We start from the raw sequence: 17,626 nt of genomic DNA, 5'->3' as shown, positions 1-17,626 counted from the left end.
TTCGCATCAACAAGCTCGAACTCTTGCAAATCCACATCCATGGACACTCCTGGTCAAGCGTAGTCACAGCGGGATCTTCCCGTTTTTGTGCTCAAAGCCCACCATGTTGATAGACCGGAATATGATAGATCCCTGACACTGTCACTGCTCTGCTCGGCCACACACGTCAAGTGCCAAGTAGGTCAATAACCCCATGAACGCTCGTCCTTCCAATATCATTCCCTCCCTTTTACCCCATAACAGCAACAGATCAGATCCACACCGTGCTTAATCGCTCCGCCACCCTGCATTCGGCGAATGTAGCCGGATCAGGTGGTGTGCGCGATGACGATCTTTCGACCCACCTCCTTCCTTCCACGTATAGTGTATGGGGATCTGGAATCTGCACCATGTTACAATAAGGTTCGAGCGAATTCGTCGCCTCTCGTCTTGTATGCTGCCCGTCATGCCATGTATGACCTCGTCCGCTTAGCGGGGTTCCGGCATGACTTTGGGCCGCCTCGGATGAACACAACAGCCAAGCTTGAAGTAGTGACCGGGACAAGTACTACCTTGTCTTGATCTTCTTGCCTTGCCGATAACGATCTACTTCGCAATGCCTCGTCTGAAGGTGACTTCGCGAGTGTCAGGCTGTTCGGTTCTTGCAGAGTCTTGGCGTAGAGCGAGACCTCTGGGGAGGAGTATGGTCTGAGAGTTGTGCCGCGCAGTGATGGCTTGCTGCCTTTTACCGCGCTTTGCCGACCGTGGATGTGGCTTCTGAGTAGTGGCTCGAGGGGCAAACTCGTAATTTCCCTCGAGTGGCAGTTGAGGGTATCGCCTGATGGGATACCTGGTAGTGATTCGCTCCGCCAGGTACATCCATAACACGATTTCCGGTTGAGACAAGAGTTCTCTTCGCAAAATTTAATGCTAACACCAGAACTCCAATGCCAAAGAAGCGCAAGCTGTTTCCGATGCGTTCCTGCATCGCGTCGTAGCCTTTCCCATGGTATCATATCATTTCTTTGCGTTTCGTGCAACCCCAACCGCATTGGTAGTGATTCCTCCTCTTCAGCACAAATAAGCTCATATTAATTCATCCCGACCACCAGCAACAGCACTCTCATCAATTGCCTTTCGTATGTCACTTTCCTGAAAGACAGGTCCCTGGCCATCACACCTCGCCATCTTCTTCAGCCTTTCACAAACATCCCCCACATCCACCAATCCCTTCTTGAACAGCTCATGGCCCTGGATGTAATCCCAGGTCTGACCAGCACCATACAGCGGCTCCCCGTTCTCGTCATCAACGGCTACAGGCGTGAGCGTGCCAAACTGCGCCCACTTGCTGTTTGGAGGCCATGCTGTCATTCTGTCCTTTGTTGGACGCAATTTAGAGCCGTAGTCCGTGGGAGTGTAGCCCAGCGGACCGGGCGTCATCGTCTCAGCGAAACTATCTAAATCGTCGCGCTCGGTGTCGAGGAGGAAAGGAGATGGCCCATTCGAGGTGGACCCGGATGTAGCGCGGAGAATTTCGTTCTCAGCGTTTGCACGGGCAAGGTCACGGCGGAGTTTTTCGACTTCGGATTGCAGTGTCATATGTTCGGTTTGGAGGTTCGTGTTGCGTGCTTCGAGTTCTTTGACGTGTTTTTCTTTGCGTTCGCGGAAGGCGCGTTGCCTGGCATGCGTTAGCATGGATATAGTCGGACGTTACGGCGTGGTTTTTCCCTACGCTGCTCTATTCTGTGCTTTTCTCTTGGTTTGCTGTGGTGTGAGGTTATCCTTCTCCTCGCTGCTGCTTCGTGCCGCACCTTGTGGGTCTTGAGGAGAGATATCGAGGCCGGGGTCGAAGTCTAATGACGGATCGAGAGATTGCTCGAGGGACTGATTCGGCAACGAGGTTATCGAATGCCGATTCTGTTGTATCGGAGGGGACATGCTGCCCATGTGGTGTGGCTGTGGTTGGGCCACGAACTGAGTGGGATCATACTGGAAATTCTGTTGGAACGCTGCAAATGCTGGGTCGAAGTGATCCTGCAGCACGTCAAGTCAGATGTTTTGTTCATTCCACCTGATCATTGCGTGAAGACCAACATTCTGCCCTTGAAAGTTCTTGTAACTGTCGCCGGTTGGTGTGTTACTTTGCGGCGTGGGAGGTAGGCCAAAGAAGTTGTTGTACGGCATGGGAGCCGTATTGAAATATGAGAAATCTATATTCGAATCCATGGTGGACCAGCTAAAAGTCGTAATCTTGGGATGCAAATCGAGTAGGGATTCAGCTTCGTCAACTGGTTGTCCTATTCAGGGCACATTGTGAGTCGGTAGAGAGTTTCTAGCAGATAGTGACAGCACGATGTATCAATGGGGAGATGGTGAGGTTACGTTCAGCTATAGTAGTAGTGGCAGTAGCTGGTTTCATGGCAAAGATCATAAATCTCCAGGGATATTATTGTTGTGATCGAGCCCCCGAAAGCCAACTAAGACCAGAGATGATGCGGCACGACGAATCCTGCCGTCACAGATCAAGGCAAGGGAAATGGTCCAGGCAAGCATCTGGCATGAAGAGAGCTGCGTGTCGCGTATTGAGCCGGTCGGCAGAGTTCGGCCAAGTGCTGGACGCCGTAAAGATTGTTCACGAGGACGCCAAGCACTACAAGGTTAAAGTATAGGGGGTTGGGTGCTAGCGGTCGTGCCCGAAAATTGAAGCCGGCGGTCTGGTTGGGTCAAGGTAAGCATTCGCTGGGCTGATCTTCCTGTTGCTTGAATGGCTTGACAGTGTAGGTGAGTAACGGACTTATAAGGAAGAACAGGTTAGCAACAAAACGTGATTGAAACCACGAATCCCATGCCACAGATTCCGAGCGTGATTGTCCCGCTTCTGCAGTACGGCACGCTTGATGTTTGAGCCAGATCCTTTGATGCAGCAAGGGTCACGAAGTTTCCCGCTAGCCAATACAAGCACAAGTTTTCCTTGACATTTTGCCTGTTGGGTATAAGTACTTCTATCTATCGTCGACCCCGACCAACGACTGCAGTGGTGGCAGTACAGATATGCAGCAGATCAGGGTCTCTTGCTTACATACTCTAGCTTCCTCGATGCTGCCACGGCTGACTCAGGATCGCGCTTGATTCCGCGTCTGCACCCCAGCGGAGGGTGTACGCTACTCCCTTCGTCGGCAATAATTCAATGGCAGCAAACGTACGGATTGACCGGAGCCAAACTGAGCCACGGGCTCACGGGTTCGAGTACTGTTCGAGCCGGCATTGGTCGATGCTGCAGATGGTCAACGATACTGTACAGCCATCGCTTCACGCTCGGAGACTTATTCAGCTGTACCCCCCTCCGGAATGGAGAGTTCTTTCTTCGATAGTGACGCACCCGACTTGTCAGACATTCGCCTGCGCGGAGTAGAGGATGCATGCGGTTCTCGCTTACCAGCTCGTTGTTCGCTGGCGATGATGAGACACCAAGCATATGACCGTGACATTGTCGTGAAGGACAAGTCAGTGGGGAAGACACGTTTGAAGGCGATTTTCAGGTTGGACCTCGTAAGCGACCGGTCGACGCTCCACGTGCTTAGGCAGCATCTTGAAACAGTTTGATTCTCGAAGATGGTTCTACTGGTCATTGGTCGTAATTGACCTCAGTGATGAGATGCTTGCCCGGCAAGGTCCGGTTTGACGGGCGTGTGCGATTCCGTTTCTTAGCGAGTAAACCACTTGGCCCGTGCGGCGATGCTTGCTTCGATAGCGGTTGATGACAGAGGTATGCTAGAAGTGATTCGGAAAGGTCAATCTTCACCGCCAAAGTTCTGCTTGGCTGTGAGAGTCCTGGTCTCTGAGATGAAGGAGGACATGGGTTGCGTCGGCCCTTGAACGCTTTCCTTCCACTGTAGAGGTATTCTTGTTGGCATCCGAGCAAAGAGTCCGGAGATTCATACCCTGATCAACATCACAACAAGAATTGGCACGACCACTTGCTTACCGAGCATGAGTAGTCGACGCCATCTCCGAACGTTCGAAGCTATCCTCCCTGCGTACAAGGTCAGTGAAGATATGTGATCGGTCAGTACTTCGAGTGGTGTGCAGATACTTGGTGCGGTAATCAGTTCTAAGTTCCTGAATTGCAAGTGTATTCTAGGACATCGAGTCAGAACAACATGCAATTTTGGAAGTCGTCACCAAATGTTACCACAGGCAAAGAGGGAGGTTTGCGTGGTCATCGTGCTGGATCCCAAGAGTCACCACTGGGATTACCAGCACTACGTAAGAGCGTCTTGACCTGGCTAGGGTTGCAATCAATGGTGCAACGAGGGGCCATGGGCGCATTTTAGTGAAGGATGGTCGTAATCGAGCATTGACGAATTTTTTGGGCGCAGAGATGCGTGCCTGTGGTGTAGATAAGGTACGCAAAGACCTGCAACTAATAAAACGAGACTCGAATGATGAAACACAACGCTCCGAGCGAGACATGGACGAGGTTGTGTAAAAGCATTCCGACTGTGTTCCCACATGCGTGATGGGTGAGCATATGTTGTTCATTCTCGAAGTAACGGATTGCTTCATGAAAAGGTCAGCGCCAGCACCTGCGGGTACATAGTACACGTTGTGGCAACGGATGTGGCTGTACATCCTCTTTCCTCACACTCTGCGCTTATGTACTCGCCAGCTGGGCGTCAACTACCTTTCAGCACCGCCGTGGATGGCAGCCGCGCGCCATACTCTCCCAGAATCTTCATCTTTCATCATTCTTCGTAGTATATGCTGGAATGCCGACAACAGAAACACCGCCATGTAAACCATCTAGAACACAAGAGCAGCACCCTTCGTCTTCTTGTCACCGCCCAACTCGAAGTGCTTGCATCGCTTGAGCGACAGTTGTGACTTGGTCTTGCAGCTGACACATTCCAATCTCAGCACCACCTTCTTGGTTGTCTTCGCTTTCTTGTGGAACACAGGCTTTGTCTGACCACCGTAACCGGACTGCTTTCGGTCGTATCGTCGCTTTCCCTGGGCGAACAGAGAGGCCTGTGTATCATGTTAGGTTCTGATCGTGGATCTTCGTCGTGGGTTGGCTCGAACCGCATACCTTGCCGGCTTTGTATTGAGTGACTTTGTGCTGGGTGTGCTTCTTGCAAGCCTTGCCCTTGCAGTAGGTCTTTCGGGTCTTTGGAACGTTGACCTGTTCATCATCGTGTTAGCCACAGCTCTTCATCCGCGTAATCTAGTTTTCCGTCTTCAAGCCCTCAGCAAGCACATTCGTTCCAACAGCAACAACATCCAATCAACAATTCTGCAATGCCTGGCGTCCCTCTTCCGTGCCGTGGATTTCAGGTCGAACAAGACGTCTCGAGAAGTCGGATGGCTGTTGTACTGTGGCGTGGCTGCTCCTTCAACAGATCCTTCCTCCAACCATTTCTTTTGTACCCGCGCGCAAAGGACTGAAGGGATCGCTTACCATCTTGACGCCTGTATGTGGTCGTTGTCGAAAATGATAATGTCGTGGGAAACGTGTGGTCAGCGATGCGGTTGACTCAATCTGCGCTTTCCGAAAGTGCGGCGGTCATGCCAAGGCACACTAAGCTCTGACAGCCTGAGGCAAGAATCATCCGCTCACTAGCGCAAATCTGGCAGACCTTCCCGCTCAACTTCAGCTCGGCGTTCTCGGAGAAGTAACCTTCATGCATCTTCCGAATACTCATTCATCAGCAATGTGACAATCGATTGAGTCTGACTCGTGAGCCCTGTAGGTACTAAAGCTCGGCAGACCGCCGCAGTAGACAAATTGTAACCGTACATCAACCATGGCCAAAATCGCTTACGAAGACTTCTCCGGCACTTCTACGCCTGTGACTGCCAATCCCTACGACGGCATTATCGAAGCATGCAACAACGATCCAGTATGCCTCGTCCGCGTGTATTCACAAGTAGACCGCTGCAAGAACCATGGCAGCCAAGCTAACCATAATCACCACAGAAACTAATCCAAGCCCGCTACGACCTGCACCGCAAAACCAGAAACCAACAACAAAAAGACAAAATCCTCTTTCCAGATTTCCCAGGCTGGATCCTCGACGAAGTCCTCACAAAGCTCGACGGCCCACAACGAGACCCCAACTTCATCGATCCACGCAACTGCCTCGTCTTCTGGGCCCGGCCAACACAGAAGATTAAGTCTCTGATTGAGATCATCCAGCAGAAACTCAAACATGTAGTTCCCGACCTCTGGCTAATGCCAATCGATAACCTTCACATGACAGCAATGGAAGTCACACACTCCCTGACCCCCTCTCAAATCGACGCCCTAGTCGACACACTCACGCCCGCATCTCGCACCATCGCGGATCTCCCCTCACAACCCGGCTCACAAGCCCGCCTCATAAAGCCCATGCTCAGCTTCGACGCCGCCGCACTCGCCCTCTCATTCGTCCCAGCAGCAGGCGAAGCAATCACCATCTCATCTACTCACCCACCGCGAACAGCAACAGACGACACCTTCACCTACCACCACCTCCGCCGCACCCTCCACAACCTCATAAGCAGCACCGGCGTCCCCGTCGCATCCCGCTACGTCGTGCCATCAGCCCATCTCACAATCGCGCGCTTCAATTCCCCAAACCCATTTGACGCCTCGAATCCACTAGATCTCGAAGCAGGACGCGACATGCAGAAACGCAAGAAGCTGATGCACGAGATCGAGACGATCAACGATTGGCTTGAGAGTGAGTTTTGGCCGAGGTCGGCTGGGATTAGGAAGTGTGTTACCGAGGCTGTTAACGCGAAAGCTGGTAATATGGAGGAGGGCAGGGCAGCACAAAGCAGGGATGACGCGGTAGGGGAGAGTACGGAAGTGGAAGAGGTGATCAAACCTGGAGGCGAGTGGATTGTGGGTGAGGAGAAAGGACTTGACTTCAGGAAGGGGACGCTGTGGTATGGTGGGGGTGAGACGATTTATTTTGGGAGGGGGGTTGGACAGTGATCTGCTTTGATGAACGGAGCAGAAATTTCGATCGCCTGCTAGAATCCAGGACATAGAGGTTGAATAATGGCGCACTACTGGCAAATGGTCCGATAGGTTCTACGATCCACGTCTTGATAGAAGCATATAGACTGATTTCTGAAGAAAGGAGTTCTCTCGACAATCCCATAATTCTCTTCATTTCATGCTTCTCTTTCCTGATCACATCTTTTGCCTCGGTTTCATCATATACATTAAACTAGTTATATGCCTGAACTCCTCATGAGTGCAGTATTGGTTAAGTTGGGTATCTCTGAATTTTATGTTCATGACCGCTGGATCTGTGCCTTCCGTACCGTATCTTTCTTGCGTATGTGCAGTTTCCCTCTCTTCTCCAAGTTATCTCTACCATGTGTCCCCCAAAGGTACCACCCCCAAAGGTGCCATGCTCTCTAACATGCTCCGCGAGGAACATCATGATCATATTGGCAATCTGCTACTGCTGCCCGGGCAACGCCCACCCGCTCAGATGACTCATGTCGCCACTGTACCGAGTTTGCGCGATTGTGTCAGGCAAAGGTTCACCAGTAGCCACATCCCGACCACAGACTTGCCGCAAGTACTCCAGCCTCGCCTTCACACTTTCCACCTTCGTAACCACAACCTCCAGCTTCTTCATCGTGCTCTGCTTTCCCTGTTCATTAAGCTCAGGCACCATATCGTACAGCTCCGCATACGACCGTGCAGTCGCATCTCTTCTCCGCTGCTCTGAATTCGTATGGTTGGCTTTCTTCTGCTCGGCTGTGAGTGGGGTGCGTGCGATAGCGTTGGCAAGGCCGGACGATGCACGTCTTGCTTTCGGCTGCTTGGACGGAGTCGCAGAAGACTGTTTCCTTGGTTTGGCTGGCTTCGGTGGTGGCGGGTCCTTATGTATTGGTCTAGCTTTCGATGATGGCCATGGTGCTGGGGGGGAGGCAGATCGTGGTTGATCGTTTATGTCTGGGTCTTCCTCGTCGTATTCTGCGTCTTCTTCTTGTACGTCGTCCTCGTCGTATGTGGTTGGTGTTTTGGAAAGTGGAGTTGGCGGTTGTTGCTCGTGCTTAACGAAGGATTTCCGAGGCTTTCGTGCTGAGGTTGGTGGAGGAGGTGATTGGGTCGAAGCCACGCCGTTCACATGTAGACCGTTGGCTGGTGTCATTCGGAGCGACTCAGATTGGAAGGTGTTGAGCTTGCGCTTTTTCGTTGCAACTGGACTTGAGGGTACGGTATTTGCGTTGCTGCCGTTCCTCGAATTGGGCTGGGTATTGCTGGCTGAGCTTGTTGGCGCCATAGCATAGGTCAATAGTGATAGATCGGCGTCCATGGTCCCATCCGGCGCAGTGTAACCATTGCTCAAGAAGTTCGGGTCTGACCCGAAGGTTACATCAGGACGACCTGGCATAGGATGTGTTGGGAATGCTTGTTGCCAATTATTGTTGAAGGTTTGCATGTTGTTCTGGTGCATTGGAAACATGTTATGGACAGGCGAAGCCATATGGCCATTGGTGTTGCCATAAGGCGAAGTAGGTGTTTGCATAGCCATTTGATTCATGGGATGGCCGAACTGAAATGGATTCATCTGCTGTCCATGCCAGTCCATTGATGATTGTGGCGAGCGCATGTTCACTTCGTGCCCTACGTATGTATTTGGCATCTGCAACTGCTGCAGCTGAGCCATGTTGTCCGTAAATTGTCCATGCATAGGATTGGCATGGGCCTGATTTTCCGCCTCGAAGGTAGAGAAGAAGTCCTGCATCTGTTCGGTTTCCTGCTCACTAAGCAGAGGCTGACCAGACTGCGGAGGGGGTTGACCCTGGTTCATATACATTGGAAGTCCTATGCCGTGGATGCCATTCGGGTTGTCTGGCAAGGTTAGTATGTGACCTCGAAACAAGACGTGATAGTGAAGGCTTACAGCCAAAGGGCATATTATGATGACCGCGCGAGCCCATCGTGCGCGTGGACAGCATCAATCGAGCTGCTGTGGGTGCTATTCCAACTCCTCCTCTTTCGAAACACCGGCCTCACCGGCCTCACGGGCCTGTCGAAGATTGACCAGCCTGCGATGGTGTTGGCGATGATATGGCGGCGATGTTTGGCGTCGCAGGTGGCGCAGTCGAACAGTATAGAACTGTGAAAGTTGACCGTGCTATCGCTAACAGTGAGTAGGTCGAACAAAGTATGAGTGATGCGCAGAAGGCTTGGTCGAAAGTGTTGAGTAGTCCAATATCTTCCGAACCTTGCCTGGGAAAAGGCACGGGAATTGTTGGGATGAGTAGTCGTCGGCGGGAGTCGTACTAAGCTGCGGCAACAGCGCTCATGGCGACATCAACACTGATGCGACAGCAGTGTTGTCCGAAGCCAAGTTACGATCACAATGCTTCACAAGCACAGCCTGATCATTTGTCGAGTATACAGTCGTTGGTGGAGCGCAGGTGGACGATGTTTGACATGTGCAAACTTGTTGATCAAGTCCCATGCAAGTGCGGGATTTGCAGTGTGCATATGCATGCAAGAGCCGCTGTATGCTCGACCGTATATGCTACGGTGGGCTCAAGGGCCTTTCTTTGAACCGTGTCCAACCGAGGCTCAAGAATGGTTCTGGACATGCGAAGTGGTCAAGGCCAGAGGTAGAATGGATGTACTCCGTAAAGTGATATCTAAAGAGCGATGAATGATAGCTACTCAGCGGTGCACTCGATCAACCGGCGCGTGAGTCTCTATTCCTTCCCACGTGTCCTCAATACCCCAACTTCGTTCTGCGCCCTCCAAACGCTCAACCCAGCGTCCGATAGACCCTCCTCTTTTCGGTTGACCGCTCATGGTGATCAGAGCGCCTTCTCCAGCGCCGAACCATTGAAGTGGCATTCTGGCCGTAAGTCCACACGATACACCATATAATACCAACCATATATGCGACAGTGTTTCTGCATAGCACCAGAGACGTGCCTCCAGCAACAGCCCATCACGCTGGTACTCTACATGGTCTCCGATGGTTGCACGTACATCATACCCTGCTCTGCCTCTTTCAATGACCTTTGACAAGTAGCCCCAAAACTCTGTGAACTCATCCAATGTCCACGCTACGTGGCTGGCTGGGTCGATACATGGGTACATGAGCTTTTCCAGTGCTGCATCGCCCTCCGAAGTTGACGCTGCCTCTGCAATTTGTCCCTCTTGTCTGAGCATGAACCTCTTGTCGCTCCACTGTGAAGAGGTAAGCGGCGGTCTACGCGCCCTAACAACGACTCCTGTTTCTGCTATTTTGATCAGCAATCTCCAATATCCCCGTGTAGAGGCTTGGATAGATGCTGGAGCAAGGACAGGATGAAAGTGATTCACAAGGTCAAACCTCTCTCCGAGACTTCGAAGGTAGTCAGGAAGAAATGTAGTGAAGGGTTTGCTAACTGTATTCGATTGACGACATCTGATTCGCTTCGGAAGAGCGCGAACAGCTGCCAAATGTGCTTCATTAGATGGCATGGCCTCTGATGCTTCCGAGGAGGGGTCATAACCACGAAGAGGCGAGCTTACCGGACCGAGTACATCCCGCCTAGTGACTTGCGGCGTGGCTTGGTCGAAATCAGTAGTCAGATCTACCACGGGGGTAGGTACTGAAGCTGATCTTTGCGCCAGAGGACTGCTGTTGTTGAGATACCGAGTCGGATCTGAGGCAGTCTCAGTGCTCGGTGTTGGAACTGACAAGCGAGCTCCGTCGCCGACACTGTTTTCGAAGCTTCTATTGGTGAAGCTGCTTCCGAGCCCAACTCGCCTGGTGCCCATTTCAAGTTCGCTTTCACAAAACGAGGCCTGCGGAAACCTGTGCGACATGTCTGCGTTCTCATAAGCGGCGTGCTGAAAGTCTTCACCCGGCAACAGCTGCTCTTGGTTCCCAGGAAATCTGTGCTTCTCGAAACTGCTGTGTTCTGATCTTGTGCTAGGCATCTGCAATGGCCGTACTTCAAGGCTTTCGCTCACTTCAGGCGAATCATTCATGAAAGAAGTCTCATCGACACGGCTGTTGGAGAGTGGCTCGACGAAGCTGTCGAGGCCCCGTGCACTGAGCGACGATGTAGATTCCGAAAAAGCTCGCCGAGCCTTTGGACTCGTCGTGAAGGGAACCAATACCGTAGCTTCGGGCGCTGTACGGGGTCGTGGTGTCTCCTCGGCTTCTTTGCTCGTCCTCAGATAACCTGCTATCGGATTTCTGAACGCTGGATTCAGACCTTTCTTTGCTCGAGGAAAGGAAGTTCTCTTGGTTCGTTTTGAATTACTTGAATCCACAACGGCGTCTGCATTAGCTGCGCGTTTCCCAGTCTTGGATCGCACTTGAGGGCTTGCAGCTGATAGAGCACGTTCCAATTGAGGCTCGCGAAGTTCACGTGGCGAAGGACTAGGCGGGGATCCAGAAGAGACGGAGATAGCATGAGTTGAAGTTGACGACCCATCTAGTGCTTCATCTTGGCTGGCCGCTCGCGTCTCGTCGTCGATGGAGTCACTCGGGAGTAGACGCCTTGCTGGCTTGAACTTGACGATATTCTCTGCTATCTTCAACCACCTTGCATCGTCTCTAACCATACTTGGTGCAGCGATATGAACTCTAAGCTCGAACTTCTGCATACTGCATAAGGATGTATTACCGTCAAATAGTTTGCGGCGATCATGTTAGACATCGTTGCGATCTTGGTTCACCTGTTGTCTTACAGCGTGTCGTCACTGCCAACGCTTTGTGAAATGTGATTGGGAAAGAGTGACAGTTGTGAGGAGCAACACAAAAGAGTGAACCGGGCGCGTCCGAGAACTTGGGAGTGAGATGGCTTCTGTTCTGGGAAGCTCTGCCGACGCGAGCAGACACCAGCACTTTAGATGGAGCATCAATTTCTGATTGGCTTAGCTTCATCAAGGGCTGTGAATATTCCAAATATCATCTACATGGGGGCCAGAAGTCGTCCTAGCTCGTGTTCCTCTCTGCAGTCTTCTTCCCGTGGTCTTCCCACTTTCTGAGCACTTGAGACTATGCCAGAATTGTATGCTGTAAGACCAACTTGCAAACGCACATACAACCCCAAGCTCGGCTGCTACCGTGCCTTGACTGCCATGGAGCACCTCGAGTGAACGAGCCGTACGACATCCCATGCACCAGTTCAAGATGGCGTTAAGCTATAGTTGTTAAAGTGATGTGTGTGCCTGCCCAGACAACGCAACCTTGGTGTATCTTGGAGCAAAAAAATTCGCATTGGACAGTCCAGACCTTAATCAGTGCTCTGAAGCAACGATCAGATCCAGAAGTCCACTCGACCTCGTCTGCAATGGTCAAACAACACTCTATTCATCTCTGGATCTATCGAACCTTTGCAGCCATACCCGCCATGCGCTTGCTTTTCAACACTTCCCAAACAAAAGACAGCCAAGTCGTCTGCACATAACATCACTCCCAATGTCGGTCATTCAGGGGGGTCTCTGAGCTAAAATATGACAGGTTTGAGCCTGTTGGTCGACTCATTGCACCAAATAGAGTCCGTCCATGATCGATACGCGTGAATATACTGACCGCAAGAGCGTACATGGTATTGTTCCCACTTACCTCTCATCGCGTTGAGCATAACATGCGCACCAGTGGAAAGGCCAGTATGAGATGTGCCGAAGCTGAAGCAGATATAGGCATATTAGTGCAGGGTTGCCACGATTTTGCCTGGAAGCTATCATGATCAACACAGCTCTGCCCGCGCTACGTGAAACGAGAATTTTGGGTGTCCGTCAGCACGTTGTCCAGTGTTCCTGTCGCATCTTACTTTCGCCAACACAGCAATGCTGGATGGTTCAAAAGGCTTTATCTCCCACCGACATCAGTAAGCATGCATCAACAAAGCAAGAAATGACCTTGAGATAAGTTCGAGCATAGTTTGGCGGTGAAAGTTGATGGGTCTGAGACGACAGGAGCAAGCTGTCTTGCAGCGCGCGGCAGCTGGCAGCAAACTTGAACAGCTCGAATGCGCCAATGGTTCTAAATTTTGAGCCTACACACCACAGTAATAAACACCATTTGGGGCAGGTCTGGCGGCCAACTCGATGTTCTAGGGAAAGAGCGACCTAAGGTAAGCCAAGCTTCCGGAAGCAACCACTCCAAAAGCAGGACGCCAGGCAGAGAATCTGCTGAAGAACACATGAGTTAGGAGACCAACATCCCGAATTTTCATGATTGTTCTCCTCGGACTTTCGAGGAATGAAGCACAAATGCTGACAGCAAAGAACGGCGATGCTGCTGAGCTGTACTGAGCTCGGTTGTTACATAAGCTCACGTGCTTAGGTTTGATCTTGCGAGGTAAAGTTCACGAACTTGGATGGCCTGATAGCCAGCTCGGCGCAGCATCCCTATAATTTCATTTTTTGAAGGCGCAGCATCTGCACGAAGATGAAGGCCAAGACTCTGGCAATGCGTGCAAGAAAGCAAGACTTCAATCAAGATGCAGTAACGTAGTAGCAAGAAGAACCATCTTTCCGCGCTCGACAAAGCTCGTCAGACGGTTGTCCGAATACGAGTAAGCTAAGGCCGAACTGCTCGGGAACTTCTAGAACCCGTTCTACTCCACCACTGACAAGCCTCCTGCTTCCTCGACCTCATAGTGCGTCTTCAGTATCCTTTACTCCATGGCACCTCTAAATACAACACGTCGTTTACTTCTCTCGTGCTTTAAAGTACGATTTGTCTTACGACCATCGACACCAGTTGCTGCTGATTGTATGACCTGAAGGAAACTAATCGAGACGGACATTCACCACCCTTCTTAGCATCAGAAGCAGACGAAGGCTTCGCGGTACCGGAGCCCCCATCGCACAACCCATCGAGACGGCTTACAACATTTTCACAAATCTCATTTGTGTCGCTTGACCAACCGGGGAATATCCTGAACCCAGCATTACACGACGTTCCGCGGCTTGTACGAGTCCGCACATTATTTACCGCTTTGGGCAATCCAACCTCAGTCGCCTCGGGATCCTCCCTGGACTTGCAACCTCAGTCCGCTAGTCGTATATTTTTGCACGGTTTGCAGATACGCCCCGAGAGACATAGACGCTCCTGGCGGCATCTTCGTACCTGGGGATGTAAATCAGGCACCAGACTGCATACGGGCCGTTTCCTCCTGATATTTGTACAACTGTGTGACCTCAATTGCGATCTTGCATACCCAATCCTCCGAAAGTGTTGCAAAGGTCTTTGAAGCCTGGATCGTTTGTCGAACTACGCCATAGGTGGCTATCGGCCTCCTCGAGTTGGCATTGACGTCCACCTCCACGAATTACTTCTGGTCCAGATTACATCGGTCTTACAGACCAGCACATCTAATATATTGTGGTGTTCCAGGGATAGGGATCGACCAATCGATCTTCGTTTCTATCGATGGCTTCTCACTCGGGCCAGGCACCATTACCTGGCATAACTTCTCCAGATTCGACCACCTGGGGCAGTACTGACCAGTCCGTCCACTCTGCTTCTGAAAATTACGGTAAGCGTCATTCTCATTACCCCTTGAGTTACCCACGCTGTTTTCGCCGTACACGGGAAGCCACAAGTCATTATCGAAATGCATGGCGGCCTGCTTCGACCGGTCCTTCACCTGATCAAGTCAATCGTTAGCTTTCCTTGAGACTCGCGGTGCTCGTATAGCATCTGCTAGCAGATATGGCATACTCCCCTCGGACTTTACTTGACGGTTACTACTCGCTACAATGTTCTTCCAATCTGCAGTCAAAGGACCACCTATGAATGATCAAACGTCTACGTTAGTCCCAGACGCTATGATGCTGACCCACATATTACCAGGTAATGGGTCACCACAAGAAGGCAAGAGCCCACAATTCTCGAATCTCAACTTCTTACGTGGCTTTGCAAACCCGATGCAGAAGAAAGTGACAAGAGGTGAGAGCTTCATTGTCCTTTACGCGTCACAAGCTGAAGAAATACAGATGGGCAACCGGCGAAACGACGAGGCCCAAAGCCTGACAGCAAACCAGCACAGACCCGCCGACAAGAGCTCAATCGGCAAGCACAACGGTAGGCAGTTTAAGCATCGAGGCTTGCAAATGCACTTGCTTATTCATCTTGGCAGAACACATCGGGAACGCAAAGAACAATACATAAAAGCGCTCGAAGCTGAGATCGCACGCCTCAGAGAAGCGTTTGTGGCAGAAAGTGCGACGGTTCAGAATCATCTCAGACACTCTGAAATACTCTTGAGGGAGCAGCAGCAAGAAACTATGCTACTGCGTGAGATCTTAAACTCCAGAGGTATCGCATTCGAAGTTGAGCTTCAGCAACGCAAGAACTCGCTCGGACTGGGTGGCCCGCAGAACAACCGAGGAATAAGCCCAAGCTATGCAGTACCTCGTACAACTCCCTTCTTCACCACTCTGCCACCGTCGACATCACAAGCAGGAATGTCTGAAATTCACCATCCTGGGTACGCCAATGGCGCGAATAGTGTTATCTCTGGTCACTCGCCTGGCTCACAAAATAACCCTTCGCCACAGACACATCATAGTCATTCGCCACCCGAGCATCAGGAAACAGGCGGCTACAGAGACAAGAGTGTGACGGACATGCCAGGCGTGTTCGAGAAGGAACCTCAGCTTGGTATTGATTTCATCCTTGCGTAAGTGGCTTGCCTGCTTTTGCCATCTCCGTACTAATGTTCCAAAGACTTGAAGAAACTTGCCGAGATCATGGTGAATATCTAGTCCGGCGGTCGATGAATTCGCCCAACGACGAACAGGCGCTATTTTCTGGTCACGCGTTGATGGCATCGGTCCCACCACCAACTCATATCGACAAGACCCCAGCGCAACAGGGGGGCATGAAACCAACGTACCCACACCAAGCACCCCAAGCGTCGATGCAAGCTCTTAACACACTGCTCAATCTTAGTAACGTGATCAAGTCGGAAGGGTATGTCGAGGGCGGCCAGGTTACACCGATCATGGCTCTGCAGTCGCTGAGGGGACATCACAACTACCACTCATTGACGCGAGAAGATGTGGTGGGCATGATCGATACGATCAGGAACAAAGTTCGATGCTATGGCTTTGGAGCCGTGATGGAAGATTTTGAGCTTCGAGATGCGCTGGCAGCGATTTTCGCAACCAAGCCAGAAGCGTACGAAAGCTTTGGGAACAACATAACGAACGAAATTGATGAGATGTACGCGTAAGACATGAAGGACAAGGATAACGAGGGTTGCGAATAATTGGTTAGCCTACTAGTACTTTGCTTGCTTGTGTACAGGGTTAGGTTAACAGGACGATACCCCCAAGCAGCGTGATGGCCCAGTCTACGACACGCCTGCGAGGACAGCGATATAGACGTCAATGACAGTAATGAGATAGATTCAAGTAAGAATCAAGCATGAGCCGACCTTGGTCTGCTTTTTACGAGCCGTGAAGCAAAATCTTGAGCGCCTACCGAATAGAGACTAGCGTGACTGGCGGCCGCAGCTTCCTTCTCTTCGAACTGACCTCAATCGAAGATATGGAAGCTCAAAGTCGACCACTCTCCGCTCCTTACGTCTACCTGCATCGACTGTGACTCTGTTGACGAGCTCACTTTGCCCAAGATGATGTCGTCCAGAATCGCACGGCCTGCTCTGGCAGCTGTGCGCCGAACAGCTCCTCGAACCGCAGTCCGAACATATGCAGCTCCTGCCGCCGACAACACGAAGCCTCCTGTTGCTCTGTTTGGTCTCGATGGCACATACGCCAATGCTCTGGTATGCCAAACTATCTCGTCACGTTCAAGAGTTCGGGATAGAACCCTGCGACCACAGCCTAGGAACGAACGCACAGGAAGGACATGGCTAACAATTTCCCTACATAGTACATCGCAGCGGCCAAGCAATCTGCCCTCGATCCCACCGCGAAAGCCCTTTCATCTCTCGGCCAAGTCCTGAAATCCGATCCCAAACTGCAGGGAATCCTATCTGCCCCCATGCTCAGCGACAGTGACAAGTCCCAAATCATAGCCGAGCTCCAGAAACACACCGGCGGCCAGGATAAGTCGGAGACCGTAAAGAACTTCCTGAGTGCTCTGGCTGAGAACAACCGATTGGCATTGCTGGAGGGTGTCTGCGAGAAATTCGGGACTCTTATGAGTGCTTCTAAGGGAGAGATCGAGTTGTTGATTACTACTGCTCAGGTATGACCACGTCTTTCAGGAACACGAAAATGGGCATGGGAAGATGTGGGCAGTGCTAATATGTGACATGTAGGACCTCGACAACAGGATGCTCAAGCGTCTCGAATCCGCCGTTTCGAAATCTGAGTACAGCCAAGGCAAGAAGCTGAAGGTCACAACCAAGGTCAACCCGGAGATTTTGGGAGGTTTGATCGTGGAAATCGGCGAGCGGACCATCGACTACAGTGTTGCGTCTAAGATCTCGAGGATGAACAAGATGTTGACCGACTCGGTGTAAGAGGACACTTTGAGGTGGCAGAAGAAAGAGCAATTGTGTAAATAGAAGAGTGCTACAACACGCCTCGCCCGGTCCGAGGCGTTCAATTTCATGGTTGTTCGAGTCCTTTCATGCTTGTGCCATTTGCGAGAATGAGTGGCAAAGGGAATGCCGGCCTTCATCACTGAAGGCAGTGATGCAGAGCAGA

The 17,626-nt window shown here is 51.4% G+C and overlaps 7 protein-coding genes across 7 annotated transcripts; 3 read left to right on the top strand and 4 right to left on the bottom strand.

Annotated features, from left to right (window-relative positions):
• Positions 1-1,065: 1,065 nt before the first annotated feature.
• YAP3 (AP-1-like transcription factor) lies at positions 1,066-2,163 on the bottom strand (the record flags this gene model as incomplete). Its single annotated transcript, XM_064875706.1, has 3 exons — positions 1,066-1,657; positions 1,712-2,013; positions 2,074-2,163. 3 exons carry the CDS (start codon positions 2,161-2,163, stop codon positions 1,066-1,068), a joined length of 984 nt encoding a protein of 327 aa, XP_064728971.1.
• Positions 2,164-4,782: 2,619 nt separating this feature from the next.
• RPL44 (40s ribosomal protein L44e) lies at positions 4,783-5,440 on the bottom strand (the record flags this gene model as incomplete). Its single annotated transcript, XM_064875705.1, has 3 exons — positions 4,783-5,007; positions 5,069-5,161; positions 5,438-5,440. 3 exons carry the CDS (start codon positions 5,438-5,440, stop codon positions 4,783-4,785), a joined length of 321 nt encoding a protein of 106 aa, XP_064728970.1.
• Positions 5,441-5,783: 343 nt separating this feature from the next.
• Positions 5,784-6,958, top strand: PMZ80_007296 (uncharacterized protein; the record flags this gene model as incomplete). Its single annotated transcript, XM_064875704.1, has 2 exons — positions 5,784-5,879; positions 5,957-6,958. The coding sequence occupies 2 exons, from the start codon at positions 5,784-5,786 to the stop codon at positions 6,956-6,958; spliced, it is 1,098 nt and encodes a 365-aa protein (XP_064728969.1).
• Positions 6,959-7,433: 475 nt separating this feature from the next.
• PMZ80_007295 (uncharacterized protein) lies at positions 7,434-8,904 on the bottom strand (the record flags this gene model as incomplete). The annotated part of the gene is made up of 2 exons (XM_064875703.1): positions 7,434-8,839; positions 8,892-8,904. 2 exons carry the CDS (start codon positions 8,902-8,904, stop codon positions 7,434-7,436), a joined length of 1,419 nt encoding a protein of 472 aa, XP_064728968.1.
• Positions 8,905-9,661: 757 nt separating this feature from the next.
• PMZ80_007294 (uncharacterized protein) lies at positions 9,662-11,596 on the bottom strand (the record flags this gene model as incomplete). The annotated part of the gene is made up of 1 exon (XM_064875702.1): positions 9,662-11,596. One exon carries the CDS (start codon positions 11,594-11,596, stop codon positions 9,662-9,664), a length of 1,935 nt encoding a protein of 644 aa, XP_064728967.1.
• Positions 11,597-14,704: 3,108 nt separating this feature from the next.
• Positions 14,705-16,182, top strand: PMZ80_007293 (uncharacterized protein; the record flags this gene model as incomplete). The annotated part of the gene is made up of 2 exons (XM_064875701.1): positions 14,705-15,627; positions 15,675-16,182. The coding sequence occupies 2 exons, from the start codon at positions 14,705-14,707 to the stop codon at positions 16,180-16,182; spliced, it is 1,431 nt and encodes a 476-aa protein (XP_064728966.1).
• Positions 16,183-16,584: 402 nt separating this feature from the next.
• ATP5 (ATP synthase F0 subcomplex subunit OSCP atp5) lies at positions 16,585-17,439 on the top strand (the record flags this gene model as incomplete). Its single annotated transcript, XM_064875700.1, has 3 exons — positions 16,585-16,737; positions 16,845-17,162; positions 17,236-17,439. 3 exons carry the CDS (start codon positions 16,585-16,587, stop codon positions 17,437-17,439), a joined length of 675 nt encoding a protein of 224 aa, XP_064728965.1.
• Positions 17,440-17,626: the final 187 nt, after the last annotated feature.

This window comes from Knufia obscura (assembly GCF_036327395.1).
Source record: "Knufia obscura strain CCFEE 5817 isolate CBS 148926 chromosome Unknown scaffold_8, whole genome shotgun sequence".
In the NCBI taxonomy this organism is placed as follows: Eukaryota; Fungi; Ascomycota; class Eurotiomycetes; order Chaetothyriales; family Trichomeriaceae; genus Knufia; species Knufia obscura.
Note: the sequence above shows the minus strand (reverse complement) of the source record. Positions and strands in the feature narration are given on the sequence as shown.